The sequence below is a fragment of the Dipteris shenzhenensis genome, chromosome 20 (assembly GCF_047967505.1).
Source record: "Dipteris shenzhenensis isolate YYH24624 ecotype China chromosome 20, Dip_SZ_1.0, whole genome shotgun sequence".
In the NCBI taxonomy this organism is placed as follows: Eukaryota; Viridiplantae; Streptophyta; class Polypodiopsida; order Gleicheniales; family Dipteridaceae; genus Dipteris; species Dipteris shenzhenensis.
This window is the reverse complement of record NC_141615.1, coordinates 55,603,484-55,630,310: the sequence shown is the minus strand read 5'-3', so window position 1 is coordinate 55,630,310 and position 26,827 is coordinate 55,603,484. Positions and strand designations below refer to the sequence as shown.

Here is a 26,827-nt window from a genome sequence, read left to right as displayed (position 1 = left end):
TTGGAGCGTGCTGCATAAGCCTCTACTTGCCCCAAGGAATGTAGACTTCTCCACGGAGTACATATGTCCATTAAACTCAAATGACTCTCCCATAGGTGTTGGATTCGATTGAATCCATTTTTGCAAATATATCTTTGTTTTAGCTCCATTCCATTTCTTAACTTGTGTCCTCTTAACTACAAATTATTAAAAAAACAATGATCAATACAAAGGCAAACATTTGAAACTGAATCCTTTGTTTCCATTATAACACAATCATTTTAAAACGATAAAATAAAAAGATTGTTTACACAATGACATCCCATACAATTCCTAATACTTATAGAAATAATAGCAAGTATGCACGACCACATTCATAACAACATCCATTTTTTCACACCACTACATTATAAAGAAATATAAGCACTTAAAATTTGCACCTCAAGTTATATTCCAAAATAATGTAAAAGTTTCATTGTTGTACAACTACCTAACATTACATGGGACAAAGTTATCACCACCTTTATCTATGACAACTCAAGTGCCATGTTGTCTTTGCCACTCTTGCAAAGGTCGAAGATAGGTCTTTGCACTCTCTACAGTAATAGAAGGATACGTATAACCAAGGTGCATTTACAATTGCTTCCATTCGAGTCATTTTATCTATAGGCTGCATCTTTTGTAATTTTTGCAATTGTCTATCATTCAACTTCATTAGTGGGCTCTCCTTTCTTTTTCTTTGTTGATCTTGGCCTTCAGCTTCCAAAGGTTTTCTTACTTTCTCTAATGGTGCAAAGGAATAACTTGACTCTCAAAAATGTTCTGATGATGCATCATTACTTGCAGTGTTTTTGAACATATGTATCACATTTTTGAAGTGTTCATATAAGGAGTGTCCTTCTAGCATGGGTTGTTGTCCTATACGTTCAGATTGTATCACCAACTGCACATTGGAAACATGTTTTAACCACATCAAGAAAGGAAGGACCTCAAAGTTCAAGTCATCATTGTTCCAATCCTGAAATGAAAATGCCTTTGGAAATATACAATTTCCAGGGTGGTTCACACATCCCTTATATGGACTATCATCTATCAAGATAGTATTCCTATCATTGCATAAATCTCCAAATGCCTTTTAAACCTTTTCTAGGGGTTTAAAAATTGCTTCCACGCCAGGCTTGTAAGGTCTAAAGAGCGGGGGTACTTTTTGTATGTAGCATTCTTCTTGTCCCCACACCAAGAATGTGAGTTCTTTTTTAGCCACTTGTTGGAGTAATTGAATTCGGGGCATTATATTGTGTTTTCTTGCACATGGCCATACTCCCACATTATAGCAAGTACAAATACTTTCTAAGAACTGAATGCATCCCCTTTACAAAATGATTCTTTCTTTTCCAATGTGATATGTTCTAATTTTTGAATATTGCTTTTCACTTGACTTGCACAATAGAACTTTGTTCAAATCTAGAATAATTATTTTTCGATGATAAGTTTGTATACCTAATTCATGTGGGCCATGGGCTTCTACGCGCTGGCTCTCTTCTGTGTTTCCTGTGCCATGTCACATCTGTTAAAATCCTTAAAAAGTAAGTGATTGCATATGACAATATATTTTAATAATGTGTTTAAATTCTATTGGGCTTAGGATTTAAGATTTAGGATTAAGGATTTAGGGCTTAGGATTTAAGATTTTAGGGTTAGGGTTTAGTATTTAGGGTTAAGGATTTAGGGCTTAGGATTTAAGATTTCGTGTTTAGGGTTTCGGGTTTATGATTATGTTTTTAGGGTTTAAGGTTTAGGATTTAGGGTTTAGGGTTTAGAATCTAGGATTTAGGGTTTAGGATTTAGCATTTAGGGTTTATGATTATTATTTTAGGGTTTAGGATTTAGGATTTAGGTTTTAGGGTTTAGGGTTTAGTATATAAGATCATGAGCTTAGAGTCTAGAATCTAGGGTTTAGGATTGAAAATTAGGTTTTACAATTTAAGTTATAGGGGTTAGGGTTTAAGGTTTAGGGTTTAGGGATTATAACTGTTATATTTAAGAGCTTAGATTGTATAACCTAAGATTTAGGAAACTTTAGGATTTAAGATTTAGGGTGTAAGATTTAAGGTATATAGACTATATAAAATATGCATTTCAAAGTATTTAGTTTAGATATATATAGACTATATGTTATATGCTTTCCAAAGTGTTTTGTTTATAGGTACGATCCTTTGCAAAGGCTTTACTTTAAGTAATTACAAGTCTACCTAGTCAAAGCATCCTACTGATTAGGTACAAGCACATAGGCTAAAAGCACACCGATTCATATTTTCTTATATTCATGCTGCATGGTGTATCAGAAGGTACGATCGTTTGCAAAGGCTTTACTTTAAGTAATTATAAGTCTACCTAGTCAAAGTATCCTATTGATTAGGGACAAGTACATAGGCTAAAAGCACACCGATTTATATTTTCTTACATTCATGCTGGATGGTGTATCAGAAGAAATGAAAAAGTATGTGATAAGAAATATTCAGAAGAAATATGTATTCCATATCATGGATTCATACCATGGATATCTGGTGGTTGCTAAAGTAAAAAAAGGATATGGATGCAATGATACTGTAGTTTTGTGCAAAGCCTTAAACGGGAAAAATCTTTTGGCGAGCTTTTTAATGTGAGCTTTTTTACCATTTCCTTTGTTTTTGCGAGCTTTTTTTAGAAATCCATACATGTTTTTGTTATAAGAAAGCTGGGGAGGTTAGAAAGAGGGGGAGAGGATATAGGATATGTTCATTTTCATAGCATGTGGAAGGGGTGGAAGAGTGTATACTATATACAAGGGGGGGGCGGATATGAGTGGCAGTAGGAGGCAAAAAATTATGGAAGATATGTCCATATTCAAAGTAGAAGGGAGGAACTATGGGAGATGTGTTCATTTTAAAAGTGTATAATTTGAAACTTTTGACCTCATATTTGGATTCCTCGTCGAATTCCGGTCATTTTGAGTACCAACATGACCATATTCCGATAAAAATTGGAAAAATGGTGTTTTTGTCATTTTGGCCTGTTTTGGGCCAGACTCTAGCGCAGACTCAAAATAGGCCCAAAACAGGCCAAAATGACAAAAACACCATTTTTCCAATTTTTATCGGAATATGGTCATGTTGGTACTCAAAATGACCGGAATTCGACGAGGAATCCAAATATGAGGTCAAATCTATCAAATTATACACTTTGAAAATGAACAAATTTCCCATATGCTCTCCCTTCCCCTTTACATTTAGGAGATGAACATAAGTTTCACATTCCTCATCCTCTCTCTCCTCCTTGCACTCCTCTTTGCATACCTTATAAGTTCCCCCTCTAACTATGATAACGAATATATGTTCCAACTCCCCTCCCCTCCCTTCTCCATGCCACTTTACCCATGCGACCATCCCTCCCCTTTTCCTTTATCTCCCCTCTCCCCCCTCTCTCCTCTTAACTGCAACCATAACCCAAACTTTCCACCCACCCCACTCCATGAAACCCCCCCTCCCCCTCTCTCTCTCTCAGGTGAATGAAAAGCTCACAATATTCATGAAAATTGAAAAAAAGCTCATGACAAAAAGCTCACCAAAAAATCACACCCGCCTTAAACAAAGTTTAAGGCTTTTGCAAAGTATTACACATAGTAACAAAGATAAGTAAGTATGCTAAACCTCTTCTAGATTCTATGGTTTTAAATACCTACCTTACAAATACATTATCTAATTTTTCATTCTTCGACTAACTAACAAGTATTATACACATGGAAAAAAAGCATACATGCTAAATGTACGTGTGTAAAATTTAATATTTTCTTATTTTTTAAATTAATTCAATTCTTTGATTGACTACTTTTTAAAATTGAAAGGTTATTAGTATATAATCTACATAATTTTAAATTTTATTAATGTATAATATTAATAATTTATATAATAATTAAATTATATTTATATTAGTTTTTAAGTTAATAATGTATAGAATAGCAATATATTCACTAATTCTTCATTGTTTTAAGAATAAGTATTATATAAAGCACATATGCTAGAAGACCTCCCTTTCAAGTTATATTTTTTTAATTAATGTATTTATATATTTATTTATATAATAATTATATAATATTTATATTAATTTATAAATTAATAATATATATTTTTAGCAAAATTATATTTTAACATTAGTTAATAAAAATTTATTATATTATGGAGTAAAAATATTATAAATGGATTTCTTATATTAATAAAAAGTCGTGAGAAGAGTTTTTTGGAGAGATTTATGATTAAATTTTGTTTTGAAGTTGTTGCATACGCAATAGGTAGGGAGGTTTGAGTGGTTTTGAGGTTGAGAGAGAAATTTGTAATAGATTGTTTTTTTTTTTTGAGGAGTTTTTTGAAGAGATTTATGATTAAATTTTGTTTTGAAGTTGTTGCGTACGCAATAGGTAGGGAGGTTTGAGTGGTTTTGAGGTTGAGAGAGAAATTTGTAATAGATTGTTTTTTATTTATTGAGGAGTTTTTTGGAGAGATTTATGATTAAATTTTGTTCTGAAGTTGTTGCGTACACAATAGGTAGGGAGGTTTGAGTGGTTTTGAGGTTGAGAGAGAAATTTGTAATAGATTTTTTTTTGTTGGAAAAATTGTTGCGTGCCCAATAGGCTAGGAGAGAAATTTCTAAAAATAAGTTATGAGAGTTTGAGGTAAAGAGGAAAATTTGTGGGAAAAAATATTTAATGCAAAAATGGTTTTTTGAAGTTGTTGCGTACACATAAGTTTTTGAGAAAAGAATCGAATTTGAAAAAAAATTCAAATTTACAAAAACTTGATTCTTAGAAGTTCTTGCATACGCAATAGGTTAGAAATGAGCTCACCTCTTGCAACATTTTAAAAATTTTTAAGAATCCTGCAATAGGTTGATGAGAGGAGAGAAGCATGGAGTGTAAAAGAATGTTGACTCTGTGCCAACATGAACTTATGAAGAAAGAGAAGGTGTTACAACTTTGTGATACAACTTTGTGTTACAACTTCTAGACACAACTTTGTGTTACGACTTTGTGTAACAACTTTGTGTTACAAGTTTGTGTTACAACTTCTACATGAAGAGAGAGAATGTGTTACGACTTTGTGACACAACTTTGTGTTACAACTTCTACATGTAGAGAGAGAATGTGTTACAACTTTGTGATACAACTTTGTGTAACAACTTTGTGATACGACTTTGTGTTACATGCAGAGAGAGAAGCTCTCCAACTTGTATAAATACCCCATAATGGAATGAAGCCCACACTCTTTGGGGCATTGTGTTGAGTCTACATTGGTATTCCAAGCATTTGTCTCAAGTGTCCATGCTTCCTTGCACTGCACGTCCAAAAGCATGTCCTAACCTTGCAGCCCTTCTCCCCTGTCCTCCAACCCTGCAACCCACCCTCTCCCTCTCCTCCTCCCTCCTTCTCCTTCCTCCTCCTCCTCCTCCTCCTCCTCCTCCTCCCTCCTCCTCCTCCTCCTCCTCTCTCCTCCCCCTCCCTTCTCCTCTTCCCTCCTCCTCCTTCCTCCTCTCTCTTCTTTCACCCATGCTCTTACACCTTCTTCCTCTCCCACTCCTATGCTTTCCTAAACCCTTAAACTCCATGATCTACGAGGGAGACGAGTTCTCCACCATGTACTCTACTCTGAACCTTGGATCCTCCTTCTAACCCTGGACTCCTTCTAAACCTTGGAACCTCCTTCTAAACCCTGGAACTCTTTCTGAACCCTGGAACCTCCTTCTGAACCCTGGAACTCCTCCTAAACCCTGGAACTCTTTCTAAACCCTGAAACCTCCTTCTGAACCCTTAAACTCTTCCTAAACCCTACAACCCCCAATGAAGGCGAAAGCCTTCATTACCTCAACAAAGATGGTTTACGTACCTTTTACACATGCTTGCACTTTGTTTGCTTACCACACTTAAGCCTACGTCTCTCACCGGAACACGACTCGAGGTCCTAAGCTACACATATACTACAACCGACAATCCCAATATATCTGTAGGTGACAAAAAGCCTCGGAACCCTGAAACATAGAAGACCCAGCTCTTCCTACGAAAGCAGTAGGAAAGAGCCAACATTTAGCGCCGCTGCCGGGGAGACTAGCGTCTCAAGTAGTGCATAAACATACATAGCTATGTGTAAAACAAGACACTACTTTGTACTTTCACGAAGATAACACTCAAGGGCAAGGAGAGTAAAATTTTTTTTCCAATTCTAGCCAAACATATCAACCCCAAACATCCACTTTGGGTTACTACCTTAAGAAATTTTCTTAATTTCTTAAATAGAAGCCACATGATCTACAATCAGGCTAGGTAGTGGCCACGGATGCGTAGAGCTTTCAATTTCGATCATTTTACCTTTTTACACAAAAGCAAACCGAGCTCTCCATAAAGAGTTATGGCTCGGGAAGAGTTTAGGGTTAAACCCTAAACCTAAAATCCAATCCTATAAAAACCTACTCCACCCCCCTCATTCTTCATCTTTCACTTTTTGCCTCCATTCTCTTCCTCATTCCGAGCCCCACGCAAGACACTCCTCCCTCTCCATCGACCACCCCCTTACTCCTATCCTCGCCATGTAAGTGACATCGAGCCCTTCTTGCAGCGATGACCTAGCCTTCCACCCACCGTCCATTGTTCCACAACAATCCCGTTACATCGAGAAAGACTTGGAGAGCGTTCAGGTGACCACTTCTCCCTGCTTTTCGATTTCCGTCTTTCAGGTTTTTTTTTGCTCTTTTTTCCACCTCCCCCTCTCCCCCTCCCCCTCCACCCCCACCTCCCCCCTCCCCCTCCATCTCCACCTCCCCCTCTCCCCCTCCCCCTCCACCACCACCTCCCCCCTCCCCCTCCCCCCTCACCACCACCTCCCCCCTCCCCCTCCCCCTTCATTTCCACCTCCCCCTCTCCCCCTCCCCCTCCACCCCCACCCCCACCTCCCCCCTCCCCCTCCATCTCCACCTCCCCCTCTCCCCCTCCCCCTCCACCACCACCTCCCCCCTCCCCCTCCCCTTCACCACCACCTCCCCCCTCCCCCTCCCCCTCCACCTCCCCCTCTCCCCCCCCCTTCCACCACCACCTCCCCCTCCCCCCTTCCCCTCCACCACCACCTCCCCCTCTCCCCCTCCCCCTCCACCCCCACCTCCCCCCTCCCCCTCCATCTCCACCTCCCCCTCTCCCCCTCCCCCTCCACCCCCACCTCCCCCCTCCCCCTCCATCTCCACCTCCCCCTCTCCCCCTCCCCCTTCACCACCACCTCCCCCCTCCCCCTCCCCATTTCCACCTCCCCCTCTCCCCCTCCCCCTCCACCCCCACCTCCCCCCTCCCCCTCCATCTCCACCTCCCCCTCTCCCCCTCCCCCTTCACCACCACCTCCCCCTTCCCCCTCCCCCTCCACCACCACCACCACCTTCCCCTCTCCCCCTCCCCCTCCACCACCACCTCCCCCTTCCCCCTCCCCCTCCACCACCACCACCACCACCACCTCCCCCTTCCCCCTCCCCCTCCACCACCACCTTCCCTTTCCCCCCTCCCCCTTCATCTCCACCTCCCCCTCTCCCCCTCCCCCTCCACCACCACCTCCCTTTCCCCCCTCCCCCTTCATCTCCACCTCCCCCTCTCCCCCTCCCCCTCCACCACCACCCCCCCCTCCCCCCTCCCCCTTCACCTCCACCTCCCCCTCCCCCTCCCCCTCCACCACCACCCCCCCCTCCCCCCTCCCCCTTCACCTCCACCTCCCCCTCCCCCTCCCCCCTCCCCCTCTCTCTCTTTTCTCTCTCCTCTCTCCCCCTTCCCCCCCTCTCTCTCCTTTCTCTCTCCTCTCTCCCCCTTTTCCCCTCTCTCTCTCTCTTCTCTCTCTCCTCTTTTTTTCCCCCCCCTCTTTCTCTCACTCTCTCCTCTCTCCCCCTCGTTCTCTCTCCCACCCCTTCTCTCTCTCTCCCCCTTACCCCGATCACCCCCCCACCCCCCTCTCTCTCCCCCTCCCCCTTACCCCGCTCAACCCCCACCCCACCCCACCCCCCTCTCTCTCCCCCTCCCCCTTACCCCGCTCAACCCCCACCCCACCCCACCCCACCCCATCCCCCCTCCCGCGGCGGCGCTCCGCAGCGCCGCCGTCCGCCCGCCAACCCCCGCGCCATCCCACCCCACCCCATCCCCCCTCCCGCGGCGACGCTCCGCAGTGCCGCCGTCCGCCCACCACCCCGTGCCACCCCCCCGCCCTTCCCCCCTCCCCCGCCCCGCCAGCGGCGGCGCTCCTCACTCGCCCGCGCAACTCCGCCACCCCCGTGCACCCCCCTCGCCCCCTCCCCCGCCGCCCCCTCGCCCTCCCCCGCCACCCCCCATGCACCCCCCACGCACCCCCCTCGCCACCCCCGTGCACCCCCCTCGCCCTCCCCCGCCCCCTCCCCCGCGCACCCCCCTCACCCCCCGCGCACCCCCCTCGCCCCCTCCCCCGCGCACCCCCCTCACCCCCCACGCACCCCCCTCGCCCCCTCCCCCCTCGCCCCCTCGCCCTCCCCCGCCGCCCCCTCGCCCTCCCCCGCCACCCCCCACGCACCCCCCTCGCCACCCCCACGCACCCCCCTCGCCCTCCCCCGCCACCCCCCTCGCCCTCCCCCGCCGCCCCCCCGTGCACCCCCGTCCCGCCCCCGCGCGAGCTCGGGCAGCCCCCCCGGGCGCCGCCGTCAGGCAGCCCCCCTGGGCGCCACCGTCGGGCAGCCCCCCCAGAACCACCCAAAAAAAAAAAACTAACCTAAAACTAACCCTAGGGTTAGCTTTGACCTTAGTGCGGTTAGTCTTAACTACAGTTAGGTTAGGTTAGTTAGGTTAGGGTAACTAGGTTAGTTAGTTAACCTCAGTTAGATTAGTTCACGTCGGTTAGGTTAGTAGTAATTACAGTTAGGTTAGTTTAGTTAACCCTCAGATAGTTAGACTAGGTTCAGTTAGATTACCCTCAGTTAGGTTAGACTAACTCTTCAATTAGTAACTAACTACAGTTAGTTAAACCTCCCAGTTCCAGTAACTGGAAGGATCTCGGTTAGTTAGTCTAACTAGAGTCACTTGGTTTCAACCCCTCGGTTGGACTTAAAGTCCATTCACACCACCATTAGGACCTCCCCAAACGCAACATTTACCCCTCCTTTAACCCCTCGAAACTGATCCGTTTGGGACCCAAACTGAACCCCGTTTGAACCCAAATTTCACACACAAAAACACCACGCTACGGGGTATTTTTCCAGCCCATTGCACACCATTTCGGCATCCCTAGCACGCGTTCATTCGCGCCCCCGTGTGGGCCTCATTTTGCATTAATTCACTCGTATTTTCACGCCGTGACCTCCGATTAACGATCCGTCTGCACCGGCACATTTCCCTACACACGTAGGACAATCTTAGGCACATTATTAACACGACGGTCCCTACACAAGCTAACACCACTCTAACTCTCCTAACAACACCACCTCCACAAACGCCCTTGGGGTAGTGACACCCTTGGCCAATCACGCACAATCTGCATGCAGTTACGTTCCGGCCAACGACTTCGACTCCAACGCTCGCCCCATCCGCAACTAACTCCACTGCAACAACCGCCCCCGCCAATCCTCTACCTTGAATCCCCCCCTGAGATTCAACAACTCCCTTTAACTCCTCCATGCCCCAACATGGCTGGACGCCGTCATGACCATGATGGTGATATCGAGCTCGAGGCAGAGGCTGACAACTTCTTCAATCGACGAAATCACAACATGCACGGCCGACGCCTCTTGGGAAAACTAGAACTTCCCAAATATAATGGTAGGGGAGACCCAGCTCGCTTCCTCCAGCATTTTGATGCCGCATGTCGAGCAGGTGGTGATCAATCCCATGAAACCAAGGTGGCTTGGTTTCCAATGGCCTTAACTGATGAGGCATCAGAATGGTACCTCGACCTTCTCGTGGAAGAACGTGCCACATGGGACCTACTTCAAACCGAATTCAAACGTCGCTTTCAAACGGAGAGGCTCCAAGATGATCCCGCTCTCCAACTCAGCAAGATCGAACAAGGTCGGAGGGAAGATGTACGCACATACCTGGGGAAGATGAAGAGATTGATCACCAAATGTGACCCACGCCCAGATGCAAAGTACCTCACGGCATGGTTCATAGCAGGACTCAGAAAGAAAATCCGCAAGGATATGAAAAAGATAAGTAGCTATGAAACATTTAGTGCTACTCATGCAGCAGCCATTGACATCGAAGATGGCATGACAGATTCAGACACTAGCAGTGATGACGCCAGATCAAATACACGAGATAAACGCTCAAAAAAAGGTAAATCAAAGGACACTGCCGAAACATCCAATGAAGATCGCCTAGAGGCCATGAACTTGAAGTTGAAAGAAGATATGATGCAGGCCATGGATCAAAAACTCCACTTGTCTCAGCCGCCAACTCAAACATATCCACGGCGAGAAAATGTCTGGTGCCCACACTGCTTGGCAAATCATACAGCAAATGAATGCCCAGTCCTAAGAGCAAGGATCACTGCACAAGCAAATCCACCGCCACGGTTGTGGTGCCATATCTGCGTCGTCGGCGGCCATGATGAGAACAGTTGCATCTTCAACATGCGCAGCAATCCGCCTCGACCACCACAATACCAAGCGGCACCCATGCCAGTATACAGGCAACCGGCACTTGCACAAGCACCACCAGCTCCGAGGCTAAATCCTATTCCCGTTCGGACACAAGTCCCACAACTACTCAGGAATCCGAATCCATGACCGTATCCAAGAGCACCAAATCCAGCTCCTCAGGCAGTTCCCATACATCAATTACAAGCCGAGGAAGTAGACTCGCTATTTGAGTATAAAGCAGAGTACCCAGTGTACTATGTAGAAGGTGCAGAGGGTCTAATACCAGTCTATGCAAATCAAGTGCGACCCAACACATTTTGAGCACCAATCAAGTGTTACGGTTGTGGAGAAAATCATAGGATCGCAGAGTGCCCGCATCGTGGTAGCCCCGCTACTTTCCAACCACTTTGCAGAGATTGTGGCATAGGACATGCCTGTATGAATTGTCCCATGAAAAATAAGGTCCCAGAACAAACAGAGGTTAAGCCTGATGTCCCCATCGGCATCATTGGGGTGGACCATCAAAGTCTGGGTCCGGCAAGTCTAAGGTCACAGCCTATCAATGTAATTACACGCCAACAGAAAGAGGCCACGAAGGACCCTATCATTCCAATCCAACCGAAGCGACTTCTGAAAAAGAAAGCACAAGTGCCTCCACCTCCGCCAAGCAATGAGCAGCCGAGCTCATCCACATCAACTCTCGAGCCTCGAATAAAAGAAGCTCTTCCCGAATGCAGAGGTGGAGAAGGCTCGTTTTCAGGTACTTCAGCAATGGGTCCAAAATGAACAAGCTCAATTTGAGGCTCAAAAACAAGCTCAAGACCCAATCCATGACTTGTCCCCACAAAGTATTGATACTGTACTCGAGCCTTTGTTCCAACACCAGACTCCACAACAGAATGTACCGCCACGTCAACTTGAAGGAGCTGCACTCTCTAGCATCTTGAGTTGACCTGTGTCAATTCCCATTGGAATCCTCTTACGGAATTGTCCCAATCTCTGGGAGAGTTTCAAAGGATGGATTGAACTCGCAAATCCCCCTCCACCTATGAACGACATTGAAGATATCCCTGTGCGGATGGGTGAGAGAGATGACATATGCAACATCATTGTGCCTTTAATCCACAAAGCATATAATGAAGTCCAAGCCATAGTGGATGGTGGAGCAGGTGTCAATGTCCTATCAAAGGAGCTCTACGAAGAATGGGGTCTCCCACCAATGAAAAAGGCTAATTTCAACATACGCCTTGCCGATGATTCACGGGCTAAACCCTTGGGAATAGTGAATGGCGTGTCCACAAAGATCGCAGGAGTCCACTTTTCCCTTCAATTCACAATCTTGGATCTCCCAAAAAAATCCTATCAAATCTTACTGGGATGTCCTTGGTTACGGGAAGCATCAGTCCTCCATGACTGGGGAACTAATAGATTGACAATCCAGAATCGAGACACTGCAGTCAGGGTGAATGTGGAGACAGGAGCTATTAAACCAATTGTTCCTAGAGCATTGGATGACACATCTTCCACGACACTCTCGAACAAATCAGCTCCCTTGCGATAGCATGCCATAGCAGGTGACTCACAAAGCAATGTCAATAACTGGATACAAACATTGGCAACCATCGACAACTGCCATTCATTAGACCCCATTTTCTCATAGATAGATGTTAACGCACTACAGGTCGATCCTCCACCGACACATGAAGAACCAATCGATCTAGAGATGCCATTCTTTATGGCTGACCTCGAATGGGATAATGAACCTGAAGAAGGTACCCATACCAATGATGACTCAGATTTTCCTTGGGACCTTGAAACAGAGGCTGTGAATGCTGAAATTGAAAATTAAATCTTTGATAATGACCTAGCCATTCTGCATGCCCTAATGGCAGTTGAGCTCCCAAAAGTTGAACCTCCACAGTTGAATAACAGCAGAAGATCCCGCAAGAAAGCTGCAGGAGGAAATCGCAGAAAAGCCAAGGCCGAGCACTTCAATGAATTCGAACGAGTCCAAACAAGGATTGTCGAATTGTACCTTGCAAAGTCAGTTCCCTCCAAATCAATACCACCACCTCTTGAATGGTCCCCTGAGGGACTGGAAGGAGTATGTGCAGCACATGAACCCTTACTTGGAAACACCTTACCAGTGGAAAAGTTACCCCACAGTTCCCAACGTAAGAAGTTTCGGAAATATAAGCCACATGTGCGGATGAAGCTCGATCAAGAGACTTCATAAAAAGAAAGAAAAGAAGAGCCTAACAAATTACTAAATGCAACTATGCCACCCCGTACACCTGACACGTGTCAGGCTAGTTCAACCCCATCAGAGGCCGATCTTCGAGAAGTGTCGGAATACTTTAAGAATTATACAAGTGGCAGTGCACCAATAGCAATGCCAAGACCAATCAGAGAATCTGAAGTTCAAGAAACCGATAGCATTGGAGAAACTCCAATCTATGAGGGACCGGCAAAAACATGCACAATAAACCTCGCCCTTGAAGGGGAGGAAGAAAAATTGGTTTTCATTGGGAAACAGCTCCGTCAAGAAGATGAAATCAAACTCAAAGACCTCCTAATGGAATACCATGACTGCCTAGCATGGTCATACAAAGAGATGAAAGGAATTTCACCAGAAGTGGCAGTTCACACGATCCCTATAAGGGAAGGTGCTCGCCCTAAGGTATGTGGACCTTATCGCACAAATCCTAAATATGGCACCATGGTTTATGACGAGCTGGAAAAACTCCTAGATGCCGGATTCATCTACGAGATAGAGCACACTGATTGGGTTTCACCCATTGTCATTGTGCCTAAACGCAACAAGAAGCTCAGAATATGCGTAAACTTGAAAAATGTGAATGCCGCCACAATTAGGGATCACTACCCCCTACCCTTAACAGAAACAGTGTTGGAAAAGGTGGCAGGATCCGAAATATATAGCTTCTTGGATGGCTTCAGTGGCTATAACCAAGTGCAAATTGCTCCTCAGGACCAATCAAAAACAACATTTGCTACAGAATGGGGTATTTTTGCATATAGAGTCATGCCATTCGGCCTTTGTAATGCCCCAGCCACATTCCAGCGAGTCATGTTCACAGCTTTCAAGTCATTTTTGAATAAGTTTTTACAGGTGTTCTTGGATGATTTGTGCATCCATTCAACCAAACAGGACCACTTCAAATGTCTGGAAGAAGTACTAATCAAATGCAGGGAGTATGGCATCTCCCTAAATCCAACAAAATGCCAGTTCATGGTCACCCACGGAGTTGTTTTCGGACACATCGTCTCTCAACATGGGATTGCAACTGACATGGACAAAATCAAAATCATCATGGAATTGCCTCCTCCTACAAATTCCAAAGGTGTACAGGTCTTTATGGGACATGCCGGCTATTATAGAAGATTTATATTGCGGTATGCCATGATAGCTAGACCACTTTACAAATTATTAGTGGAGTTCTTATGGACCGAAGAGTGCGACCAAGCCTTTGAGCTTTTAAAGTGGCGCCTTATCACAGCACCCATCCTTATATCTCCCAATTGGGATATTGATTTTCATGTTCATATTGATGGATCCCAGTATGCAATTGGGAGTGTGCTTTGTCAACCTGGTGAACATAAGAAAGACTACCCCGTCTACTTCGCCAGTCGATAACTCAATGATGCAGAGATCAACTATACAACCACAGAAAGAGAAGCCCTAGCAATGGTGTATAGTGTAAAGAAATTTCGGCACTATCTACTCGCAAATGATTTTGTCTTCTACACCGACCATCAAGCATTGCTTTATCTTGTGAACCGTCCGTGTACCACAGGAAGAATAACCAGATGGCTCCTCTTGCTGCAAGAATTCAACTTCAAAATCGTGGTCCGCAAGGGTGCCCAACACTACATTGCCGATCACATGTCTCGAGTCAAGACAGGAGAAGAAGCCACTGGAGTAGAAGACGACTTACCAGATGCCACGCTATTTCAAATAGATGCTGTTCCAGAATGGTGTGGAGATATCATTGGGTACTTGATGGTAGGAAGACCACCCCCTGACATGAAAGTAGTAGATGCCAGAAAATTGATTCTAAAAGCTGCACCCTATCAACTCATTGCAGGACAACTACACAAGATGGGCAAGGATCAGATATTAAGAAGATGTGTAATGCCTCATGAGATCCTACCAATCCTGAGTGAAGTCCATGAAGGCATTGCAGGAGGACACTTCCAAGGGGAAGCCACATCAAGAAAAGTTCTCCTCGCAGGCTACTGGTGGCCAACACTGTGGGCAGATGCCTATGAATATGTAAAAGGCTGTGATGTATGCCAACGGACTATTAAACCACAACACAAAGACTTCAATCCCTTAACAACAGTTGTTGCACAACAACCATTTGAAAAATGGGGGATTGACTATGTGGGTCCCATACATCCAGCAGCAAAAGGAACACAGGCACGCTACATCATTGTGGCCACTGATTACTTTACAAAATGGGCTGAAGCTAAAGCAGTCAGAAAGGCAGATGCCAAAAGCACAGCAAGATTCTTATACGAACATGTGATCACCCGATTCAAATGCCCCATTGAAATTGTGTCGGATAGAGGCACACATTTTGTCAATGAGGTAATCCAAGAACTCTTGTCTGGCTTCATGGTCATCCATAGAAAAAGCACACCCTACTACCCCCAAGGGAATGGACTAGCAGAATCCACAAACAAAATCATATGCAATATCCTCACCAAGGTAGTAGAACCACAGCGTTCTGATTGGGCAGAGAAACTGAATGTAGCCTTATGGGCATACAGAACCACATTCAAGGTCAGTACAGGGAACACACCTTTTCAATTGGTGTACAGCCTTGAAGCTGTGGTCCCACTCAAATTTGTAATACCAAGTCTACGCATCGCAGTACAGGAACGCATGGGTGATCATGAGTCCTTGAAAGAAAGGCTCTGCCAGTTGGAAAAGCATACAGAGACAAGACTAGTCGCTTATCATGCCATGACAATAGAAAAACGCCGACGAAAGGCATCGTTTGACAGGAATCTGAAAGCTAAAGACATCAAGGAAGGCGACTTAGTCCTGTTATACAATGCCAAAGTACACAAGGGAAAACTGAAGTATCTAGGTCAAGGACCCTACCGAGTACGAAAGATGAATCCCATCGGAGCTGTGCTACTTGAAACACTAGATGGAGTCCAATTCAACACAACAATAAACGGGAGCCGACTGAAGCGCTACTACATCAACACGCGAGCCATCCCCGACAAAAATGAAGATTTGGGAAACCAAGTCTTCCTTAGTTAGGATTAGATTGTATCACGAGCACTCACTTGCATATGTACGTCTTCGCACATATAGCTAGCCTCAATCGATTTTACCTAGAGCTCAGAAGTGATGATGAGTTCTAGCTGCCCTATGAAAATCCCAGCAAAAAAAGCATATAGTTAGTCCCTACTTAGCTACTAGGTCACGTGCACTCACACGCTTTCGCTTAGACACATAGATGATTGAATGAATAATTGTACCACACACTTTCATTCCACACTCTCAAAGGATGTATTTAAAAAAATAAAAAAAAAAAGATCTCTCTCCCACACACACACAGAAAGGTAATACAGGCATGTCAATCAATGATCAATGGTACACTACATGTACATGGATGCAGGTTCAGAAAAGATGCCGCCACTAAAGAGGATGTGCAGAAGGAGCCCACCGCCTCAACCACGGGACCCCCTCCAGAGTTCGCAGCCATCTACATCCTCTCAACCACGGAGACCACATGCGTTCATGGTCCAAAGCGATAGCTCCGAAGAAGATTCAGTGCATGACCAAGCAGAACAAATGCCACCCCAGTCACAGCCGGCCTACACAACCGTTAACAAGGCCCAATCATTGGAACTTGTCTGGCCACCCACATCGACTTATGCTCTTTCCCAGGAAGCAACATCTTACTTAGAGCAACGGGGTCTAGGCAATTTGCATGAGAGCCTCAAATCCTTGGAGGACAGTCCTATCATGACAGCCTACATCAAGGACTTTCTCCACTCTTACTACTCCAGCAATGCAACGGATGGCAAGTACGGTACAATCACTGTACAGCAGAGCCCACTGAACATTATCCTCGACAGTATGGTCATTCAAAGGGCTTTCTCACTGCCAAAACAAGGTGGCCAATACCCTAAACGGTCTGCTGATGCAAAGTTTATCGAAGTATAGTCTCTCCTCACCAAGGGTACCCTGATCCATAGAGATGGCATATTGCTTCGCACAATCCTTGACCCTCGCCTCAAGGAAGCAGCACAATTTCTATCCACCATCCTCGGAATAAAGAACGGCAAGGAACGCTCCCTTCCACTCTGCACATTTGTTTTGCTGAGTAGGAAGCTAAAATAAGACTGGGTCCAACACTTCGTCATTTTCTTTACCAAAAAACTCGATGGTTCTTCAGGCCAGAAATGTAAAATTCCGCACTTATTGGCTATAATCATCAAAAAAGAACTATAAGAAAGAGAAATGACTCTGCCCCAATCTCCAAAGCCAATTGAGGAGTTGGACATACCCTTCTCACCAGTATGGGAGCCGTCATCAACTGCTCCAGCTATCACATTGATAAGTACAGATGCCTTAACAGAAGTGCCTATTCTGGAAAGCAGGATTGCGAAATTGCCCCAGGAAATGCTACAGCTCGGTGCACAACTGCAACCACTAAGTCTCCACCAACAGCACCAACCTGAGCTCGAGACAAGGTTGGCACCCGAACCTGAGGAACGACCAGCACCAGAGCTTGAGACCACATCAGCACTCGAACCGCCCATCGATGCCATGCCAGTCGATGAGCCCCAAGGAGAGCTAGTGCTAGATCAGCAGTATGACTATTGTACACAAGGGACTGAAATGCCATTGGAACAACCTCCCCCAAGTACTACAGAATCCTCAGGATGGCTACATGGGCACCACTTGTATCAGCAATATCGCCAGACCTCATCACCGTCTGTCATTCTCCAACATCAAGCTAGCCAAATGATCCAAATGTCAGAACTCTTCACTAGCTTGGCTAAGGAAGCATATGCAAGAGAATTGGAAAGGCAGACGGCATCAGAAATCGAAGACCAATTCCAGGCAATCGCCATAGAGGTCAAGGCACTTCGGGCACAGATAGATGAGAAGGAGGTAGAAGAAGTGCGCATGAACCAGGCTCTCCAAGCTCAAGAGAAGGCCGTAAGGGATGTGACCTCCAGCCTCCACCAAAGTTAAACACAGCTGATTGCAGCAGTAGAAGCAATGGCAATCCTACAGACCTCCTATAACTCCCTGACATCTGCACATGCGCAACAAACAGAGGTAGTGGCACAAGCTCGACTCACTCTCATTCACAAAGAAGAAGAGCTCCAGGATTGCAAAGACAAGCTTGAAGACATGAAACAATCTTTGGCAGTACGTGCCTTTAGCATTGATGAGCTTACAAGGGAATGCCGACTCTTAAAAGACCAACTTGCTACTGTTCAAGAGGCCAGCACTTCACAAGCCCAGCAGGTCTTGGACCAATGGTCCAATACCACTGAAGACATTCCTCAACAGGCAAAGGTCACCTTACAAATGAAAAAGCTTAAGGAGGCATACACAACCATCTACCATCAGTACAAAGAAAAAATGAATGAGATGCACTCCCAAAAAATAGCCATCTCCAAGCTTGAACTCCAATTGCTAGTGCACAACAATGAGGCATTGGAAGACAACACCAAGGACGCCCCACTACAATGCACAACCGTGGTGTACGAAGAGCTTGTGGCTGCTCTACAAGTGGAAGATCACCTCAATGCACGCGTGCTTATCCAATGGAAGCAACTCCAACTCCGGATCATATCTGCTCATCCAACAATCAACTGGAAACGATCAATCGGGATTAAAACCCTGCGCATAATTTGCCAAGACTTGTCTGAAGATGAGAAGAATATCTTCTGCCGTCTACACATGCTGGGTTTATAACACTCAGGACGGATGCTTTCATTGCATATGTCTGCCTCATGGGTAGTCCTCCCCTCAGGGTTATTGCAGGTTTGTTGCCATTGCTACAAAGGCCATCCCTATTATTTGCACGGCACGACATAACCGACATCCAACCCATACAGCTAATCATCCCATCGCACCAGCAAAAAGAAGTGTCGGAAGATGACAAGGCCTATCTCACATCCAACTTCCCATATCTAACCACTCTTTCTGCCAACATCATAACCTCACTTCCCCTTGCTGCTACCACCCTCTTAACCTTCCCCGAGCTCCATCCTAACATCTATTCCCTCCATCGTCTCTTTGCTCATGCCTCTCACCATTTTCAACTTACCCAACAGTCACAAACTTACGAGCCCCTCACACCCAGCTTTTTCCCCTCCCTTGCTAATCCTACCCTTGAGGATTACCAAGCTGCTCAAACCATTTGCCCATTTCTTCCCCCCCTCCCCTCTGCTCCCCCTTCCGCCACTATCACTCAACCATATTTCTCCCCCATGTCCCCTGATTCTCTCCCGGCCCCGTCCATCACCTCCGACACTTCTGGTGCTTCCATCAGCAGAAAATGATGCAGTATTTGATTTTGAATATCAGGATCCAGATAATCCAATTCGTACACCCATGCCAAGTTCCAATGATGGGTATGATTTTGATGAGATACCACTTCCCAGTAACCCCATCAAGGAATTTTGGAGCAAATATCCTGATATGAAAACTCGCGGTGGATGGACCCTGGGTAACTTTCCTACCAACCTTCGTCAGCATCAAATAAGTGAAGGTTGGATTAGCAAATTGGATCCACAACCTGATTGGCGCCGTCCCAAGCTTTTTGATGTAATCTTCTTAAAGGAGTACTTACGGGCACCTCCATGTCTCAGAACCCATCCCAAGTTCTATGCAGTTCCACGGCGTAAAAAATGGGAAGCCAACATACACACTTTGGCTGAAGATCGAGTCATTAATTGGCCAATGATCGAACCCTACTCTGGTGTAGAATGGAATATCCAAGGCACCATGATCCGAGCACTTCAACAGCATGAACAAACAATGCGCGGCAACATTGATCGCTTCCTTCGCTAAAGTGCCATATTCTGTAAAACATTAGAATTAATTCTGGAGGTCCCATGTTACCTTGATTCCCATTTGCCTCCACTCAGCTTTAATCCCAATGAACGGATTGATGCTCAGATTACAAGCCGACTCTATCAAAGAGTGATCTTCTTGGAGGCACGCCACATATCTCTGTTCGAGCAAATGGTAGATACAGGCTACCTGGAAACTGCGCAAAAATTGTATGGTGCTAAGGCTCTACAGCAGGATCGAGTGGCACGTCACAAGTTCCACAGCCACTGGACTAAAAACATGGCAACCAAGGTACGTGATCGCAATAAGCCATAACCCGAGGACGGGTAATAAAATGGATCCGGGAGTATGTTGACTCTGTGCCAACATGAACTTATGAAGAAAGAGAAGGTGTTACAACTTTGTGATACAACTTTGTGTTACAACTTTGTGTTACAACTTCTAGACACAACTTTGTGTTACGACTTTGTGTAACAACTTTGTGTTACAAGTTTGTGTTACAACTTCTACATGAAGAGAGAGAATGTGTTACGACTTTGTGACACAACTTTGTGTTACAACTTTGTGTAACAACTTTGTGTTACAACTTTGTGTAACAACTTTGTGTTACAACTTCTACATGTAGAGAGAGAATGTGTTACAACTTTGTGATACAACTTTGTGTAACAACTTTGTGATACGACTTTGTGTTACATGCAGAGAGAGAAGCTCTCCAACTTGTATAAATACCCCATAATGGAATGAAGCCCACACTCTTTGGGGCATTGTGTTGAGTCTAAATTGGTATTCCAAGCATTTGTCTCAAGTGTCCATGCTTCCTTGCACTGCACGTCCAAAAGCATGTCCTAACCTTGCAACCCTTCTCCCCTGTCCTCCAACCCTGCAACCCACCCTCTCCCTCTCCTCCTCCCTCCTCCTCCTTCCTCCTTCTCCTCCTCCTCCCTCCTCCTCCTCCTCCTCCTCCTCTTCCTCCCTCCTCCTCCTCCTCCTCTCTCCTCCCCCTCCCTTCTCCTCTTCCCTCCTCCTCCTTCCTCCTCTCTCTTCTTTCACCCATGCTTTTACACCTTTTTCCTCTCCCACTCCTATGCTTTCCTAAACCCTTAAACTCCATGATCTATGAGGGAGACGAGTTCTCCACCATGTACTCTACTCTGAACCTTGGATCCTCCTTCTAACCCTGGACTCCTTCTAAACCTTGAAACCTCCTTCTAAACCCTGGAACTCTTTCTGAACCCTGGAACCTCCTTCTGAACCCTGGAACTCCTCCTAAACACTGGAACTCTTTCTAAACCCTGAAACCTCCTTCTGAACCCTTAAACTCTTCCTAAACCCTACAACCCCCAATGAAGATGGTTTACGTACCTTTTACACATGCTTGCACTTTGTTTGCTTACCACACTTAAGCCTACGTCTCTCACCGGAACACGACTCGAGGTCCTAAGCTACACATATACTACAACCGACAATCCCAATATATCTGTAGGTGACAAAAAGCCTCGGAACCCTGAAACATAGAAGACCCAGCTCTTCCTACGAAAGCAGTAGGAAAGAGCCAACAAAGAATGATCTTTGAATGAAAGAGAGAATTAAGAATATTATACTTATAGTGAACCTAAAAGAACTAAAAGAACCTTAAAAACTAAAAAAAGCTGACTTGACCTAAAAGCTACCCATTTCCTATAAAACTGTACTTCTCCTCATTCTCTCTCACAACTTTCCTGGAGCTCCTCCACCACCTCTCCACCCAGGTACTCCCTCCCTCCCTCTCCTCCCTCCCCTCCTGCTTCCCATCCCCTCTCCTCCCGCTTCCTCTCTCCCCTCCCTTCCCCTCTCCTCCCGCTTCCCCCCTCCCGCTTCCTCTCTCCCCTCCCTTGCCCTCCCCTCCCCCTCCCTTCCCCTCTCGTCCCCCTTCCCCGCCTCTCCTCCTGCTTCCCCTCTCCTCCCTTGCCCTCCCCTCCCCATCCCTTCCCCTCTCCTCCCCCTTCTCGCCCTTCCCCTTCCCCTCGCTTCCCCTCTCCTCCCTTCCTTCCTCCCCTCTCCTCCCACTTTCCCCTCCCCGCCGGCCCCTCCCTTCCCCGCCGGCCCTCCCTTCCCCTCCCCCTCCGGCCCCTCCCTTTCCCGCCTCCCCCTCCCCATCGCAGGCGGGAGGGAGGGAGGGGAGGGGGCCGATGGGAGAGGGAGGCGGGGAAGGGGGAGGGGAGGCGGGGAAGGGGCGACGGGAGGGCGAGAGGAGAGAGGGCGGGAGGAGAGGAGGGAGGGGGCGGAAGGGGGAGGGGAGGCGGGGAAGGGGCGACGAGAGGTCACAGGCAGGAGGGAGGGAGGGAGGGAGGGGAGGGGGCCGACGGGAGGGGGAGGCGGGGAAGGGGGAGGGGAGGCAGGGAAGGGGCGATGGGAGGTCACAGGCGGGAGGGAGGGAGGGAGGGAGGGGAGGGGGCCGACGGGAGGGGGAGGCGGGGAAGGGGAGGGGAGGAGGGGAAGGGGCGACGGGAGGGTGAGAGGAGAGGAGGGAGGGGGCGACGGGAGGGCGGGGGGAGAGGAGGGAGGGGGGGATTAACCCCCCCTCCCTCCTGCGAGGGTAGAGGAGGGAGGCGGGGGTAATCCCTGTAACGGGTGGCCCATTGACAAGGGACTGAGTCTCAGTCCCTCCATCACCGCCCCTCCATCACCACCTTCGGATTCGACATCGGCAGCAAGGAGGAAGTCCTTGCCCTCTTTTGGGTGAAGGGGGAGCAACCCTTTGACATCCCTAGGACCTAACTAAGGGGAGCAGCCCATGGTGTGGTTGGATTCCCAACTAAGGCTCTAAAGGGCTCAATTTAAACGGGAGGATTTGAATTGATTGGCCCTTCAAAGTATCTGTTGGGAGGAAAGTACCAAAGGAGGAATGGAGCCTTAATGAAGGTGGCTGAATGTTGGAACCAAGGGAGACTCCCTCCAAAATTCACACACAAAACTCACAAGGATTCAGAATTCCAATACAAGAGAGCTTGGAGAATACGTGAGCTACAAGCTCCATCTGTAATCTCGAGAGAGTGTGAGGATTTCTACATCTGAGAGATGCTTCCATGTAATCTTTACCCTGTGGCGTTTTGACCATAGGGCCTCTTCTTTTTGGAATACAGAACATTCGTTGTCTCTACTCTGGGTGTTTTTGTTCCAAACGTTGAGGTAGATAGATGGCAAGTATCGTTCCCCTCCCCTTCGTTAAGTTCTGAGTGTGCAGGTGTTTTCGTCAGACCACCTTTGAGCCAGGGCTTCCCCTTGGCCTAAGGAAGAAGCCCACAAAGGGCAGACCGCCGTTTGCTAGCTCGTGGGAGACGCAGGGATCGTCGAGGTGTTTGCTCAGGTGGCATTTCGGCCGATGCAGAGAGCAGCGTGACCAGTGCAGGGACCCATTCGATCCAAGACTTTGTGAGGGCCAAGAGACCCTCCTGAATATCTCCTCTACCAAGTGGCAGAGCCCGCGAAGCTCAAACCACAAAGAACCGAAGCTCTGACATCCCTCCGTCTAACGGAAGGTGACAGAACTGCAGTTCCATCACGCCAAAGCTTGAAAAGCTTCCTACAGGCGCTCCACAACTCCATTGATCCAGCCCTTGAGTACAGAGCATCGCCCCACCTACGAGATCATAGGGCTGAGCCCATGTTCTTAGCCGTGCCTCGGATTGCACGAACAAACCCGACAAAGGTCTAGACCGACAAAAACCCATCGACAGAACCGGACGGAAGATGACGGAAAGGTCGAGAAGAGCTCTCACGCTCGATCGCGTGCACCATTGCCAACACTATCGTTCCTACGAACTCCCGCAGGCCTGAAGAACCCGTGCGATGCTAGAGATCTGCTCATGGACATGTGCATGGTGGCGGGAGGGTCGCCATAGCTCCGATGACCCAAGGCTGCTATAAAACCATATGGATAGGAATGAGTCACAAGCAAGGCCACGGCCCCGGTGGTTAGCCGGGCCGTGAGGTATTTCGAGCATCTTCGCACAGGTCACAGGTTCGAGTCCGGGCAGGGGGAGGCAAAGCGCGAGCCGACGAGGGGGCCGACCCCCTTTTGCTAATCTCTAAAGAACACAATATAGCCAAGGGGCCCGGCTTGGTTACACTAACCAAGACTTGGCTCCGAATTACAAGGAGGATGAGAGAACCCACCGCAACACATACACAATTTCCACGTGGGAGGAGCTCTCACAAAGGGTGAGGTTGCAGTTTCTGCCCTCCGACATCGAATGGAAGGCTTGGGATGCCTTGAACAGTCTCAAACACACCGGAACCCTGAGGGAATTCATCAAAGCTCACTCCTCCCTAATGCTACAAATCAAGGAGATGAGTGAGGCCGATCGACTTTACTATTTCATCAAAAGGCTGAGGCCTTGGGCGCATGATGAGCTCATGAGGGAGCATGTAAAGATGGTGGCTGAAGCATACGAGGTAGCAGATCGCCTCACTGATTGGCAAGAGAAACAACACGGTGGTGAGAGACAAGGTCAAGCCAAGCCCAAGCCAAGTGGACAAGGGATTCCCCCAATCAAAAAGAAAAAGTTCAAGCGGTTTGGCTCCAAAAAGAGGTACCGCCCTATGGGAGAGGTCCTAGCTGAGCAGGCCAAACCTAAGTCTACTGCCGCTCAAAAAGGCAAAGGTAAAGTAAGTACTGTTCAGCCCAAGAGTAGTGTGGGATCAGCAAAGGCTTCGTCGAGTCTTTCAGCCCCCAAAGGGAGTGGCTGTTACATCTGCACAGGAGCACATTTTGCTAGGGACTGCCCTATGCGATAGTCATTGTAGAGTATCCAGGAAATAGTAAATGGGCAGCCCACTCAAACCATGACACCCCTTCAGCTTCTAGGGGCCATGAGTGAAGATAAGGTAGCCTCCGATCTGCTGTTCATTACTACTACAGTAAATGGACGCCTGGTGAGGGCTATGGTGGACAGCGGGGCTAGCCATAATTTCATCACCTCTAAGAAAGCCAAAGAGATCGGGCTAAAGGCTGAAATCAGTAAAGGCAAGGTCATGAAAACAGTAAATACCCCAGGACAAGCAATTGCCAAGGTGGCCAAAGGAGTAAGTGTCCAAGTGGGAGGCTGTTCTCACAGGTCAGAATTTTCTGTGGTGGAAATGGATGATTTCGACATGGTGTTTGGGCAAACATGGTTGAGAGCTAACAGGGTACTGATCAACAGCCATGATGAACAGCTGGTATTCTGCAAGGATGGAGGTTGGGAGGTGGTAAAAGCGTCAAGGCAAAAGGGAGGCCCTTTGCCTCAACTCCTCTCAGCTATGCAGTTGAAAAAAGCAGTAAGAAAAGGTAAGCAAGCCTACCTAGTAGTCATCAAAGAACATGAGGAGAACTCAGTTCCATCTAAGGGACATGTACCACATGAGGTTCAGGGTTTACTGACGGAGTATGCTGATATCCTACCCAAGAAGCTCCCGAGGGAGCTTCCTCCTAAACGGGAGATCGACCATAGGATAGAGGTGTATCCAGGAGCAGACCCTCTAGCCAAGGCACCTTACCGGTTGTCCCAAGAAGAGAACAAAGAGCTGAAGGTGCAGTTGCAAGAGTTGCTAGAGGCCGAATTTATCCAGCCCTCCAAATCCCCATACGGAGCACCGGGCCCTCAACAAAGTCACTATCAAGAACCGGTATCCCCTTCCCAACATGAGGGAGTTGTTCGACTCTCTAGTGCATGCAAGGTATTTTACAAAGATAGATTTCAGATTAGGGTACCATCAGATCAGAATCGCAGAAGCTGATGTAGAAAAGACCACCATGAGAACCAAATATGGATCATACGATTGGAACGTTCTGACCTTCGGGTTAACCAATGCCCTAGCGACCTTCACGACACTCATGAATGGTATTTTCAGAGATCTTTTAGATAAGTGCATAGTCGTTTACTTGGACGACATCCTTATCTATTCCAAGACTCTCAAGGAGCATGTAAAGCATTTGAAAGAAGTGTTTGATAGGCTGAGAGCAAACAGGCTGTTTCTGAAAGAGAGCAAGTGCAACTTTGCCAAGGAGACCATCCACTTTCTAGGTTTCAAGGTGACCCAAGGGAAACTCATGATGGATGAGAGCAAAGTGAAGGCAATAGTAGAGTGGCCTACCCCAAGGGGTGTGCATGATCTGCGGGCCTTCAATGGGTTAGCCTCATTCTACCGATCCTTCATTGATATGTATAGTGAGATTACAGCCCCCCTCACTAATCTCACCCGCAAGGATACACCGTGGAAGTGGGGTCCCAAGCATGAGAATGCTTTTCAAAAACTGAAGAAAGCTATGAGCAGCCAGCCCGTCCTAGACCTTTCGAACTTTGAGAGGCCCTTTGAAGTGTAGACGGATGCCTCTGATTTTGCTATAGGAGGAGTCCTCCTACAAGATGGGCACCCCATAGCTTTCGAGAGTCGGAAGCTGATCGATAGGGAGACCTGCTACCCCACTCATGACAAGGAAATGACCACAGTAATCCATTGCTTGAGGACGTGGAAGCACTATCTACTAGGCAGTAAATTCACTGTTTTCACAGATAATGTCACAACATCATACTTTGTGACACAGCCCAAGCTTTCTCCCAAGCAAGCTAGGTGGCAAGATTTTCTGGCAAATTTTGACTTCGACATCAAGTATAAGCCCGGTAAAGAGAACATAGTGGCGGATGCCCTCTCTCGAGTTCCCTACCTAGCTGCAGTTCAGATTCTGCAAGGATCCACAGTTTTGGAGGAGATCAAAACTGGGCTACTTCAAGCAACAGAGAGTGTATGTTCCATGCATAGGAGGCTTGAGGAAGAGGATGATCTAGGAGCATCATGAGCCACAGTGGGTAGGCCATCCAGGACAGCAAAAGACCCTTGAATTACTCTGAAGAAATTTTTGGTGGCCACTGATGGAGAGAGATACGGATGCATATGTGAGAACTTGCCACATTTGTGGGCAAGACAAAGCTGAAAGAATGAAACCAGCGGGGCTTCTTCAACCCCTTGACATTCCGTCGAAGCCATGGGAGAGCGCCTCCATGGACTTCATCACATGTCTACCGAACAGTGGAGGACATATGGTCATACTTGTGGTGGTGTGTAGGCTCACCAAGCTTGCCCATTTCATTCCAT

At 47.1% G+C, this 26,827-nt stretch overlaps 1 protein-coding gene across 1 annotated transcript; it reads left to right on the top strand.

Annotated features, from left to right (window-relative positions):
- Positions 1–24,565: 24,565 nt before the first annotated feature.
- On the top strand, positions 24,566–25,471 carry LOC147889874 (uncharacterized). The gene has a single exon (XM_087391333.1). It carries the CDS (start codon positions 24,566–24,568, stop codon positions 25,469–25,471), a length of 906 nt encoding a protein of 301 aa, XP_087247459.1.
- Positions 25,472–26,827: the final 1,356 nt, after the last annotated feature.

Bases quoted from the DNA above. Each gene is read 5' to 3' on its own strand.
- LOC147889874 (XM_087391333.1), top strand. From the start codon at position 24,566: ATGAGTGAAGATAAGGTAGCCTCCGATCTGCTGTTCATTACTACTACA.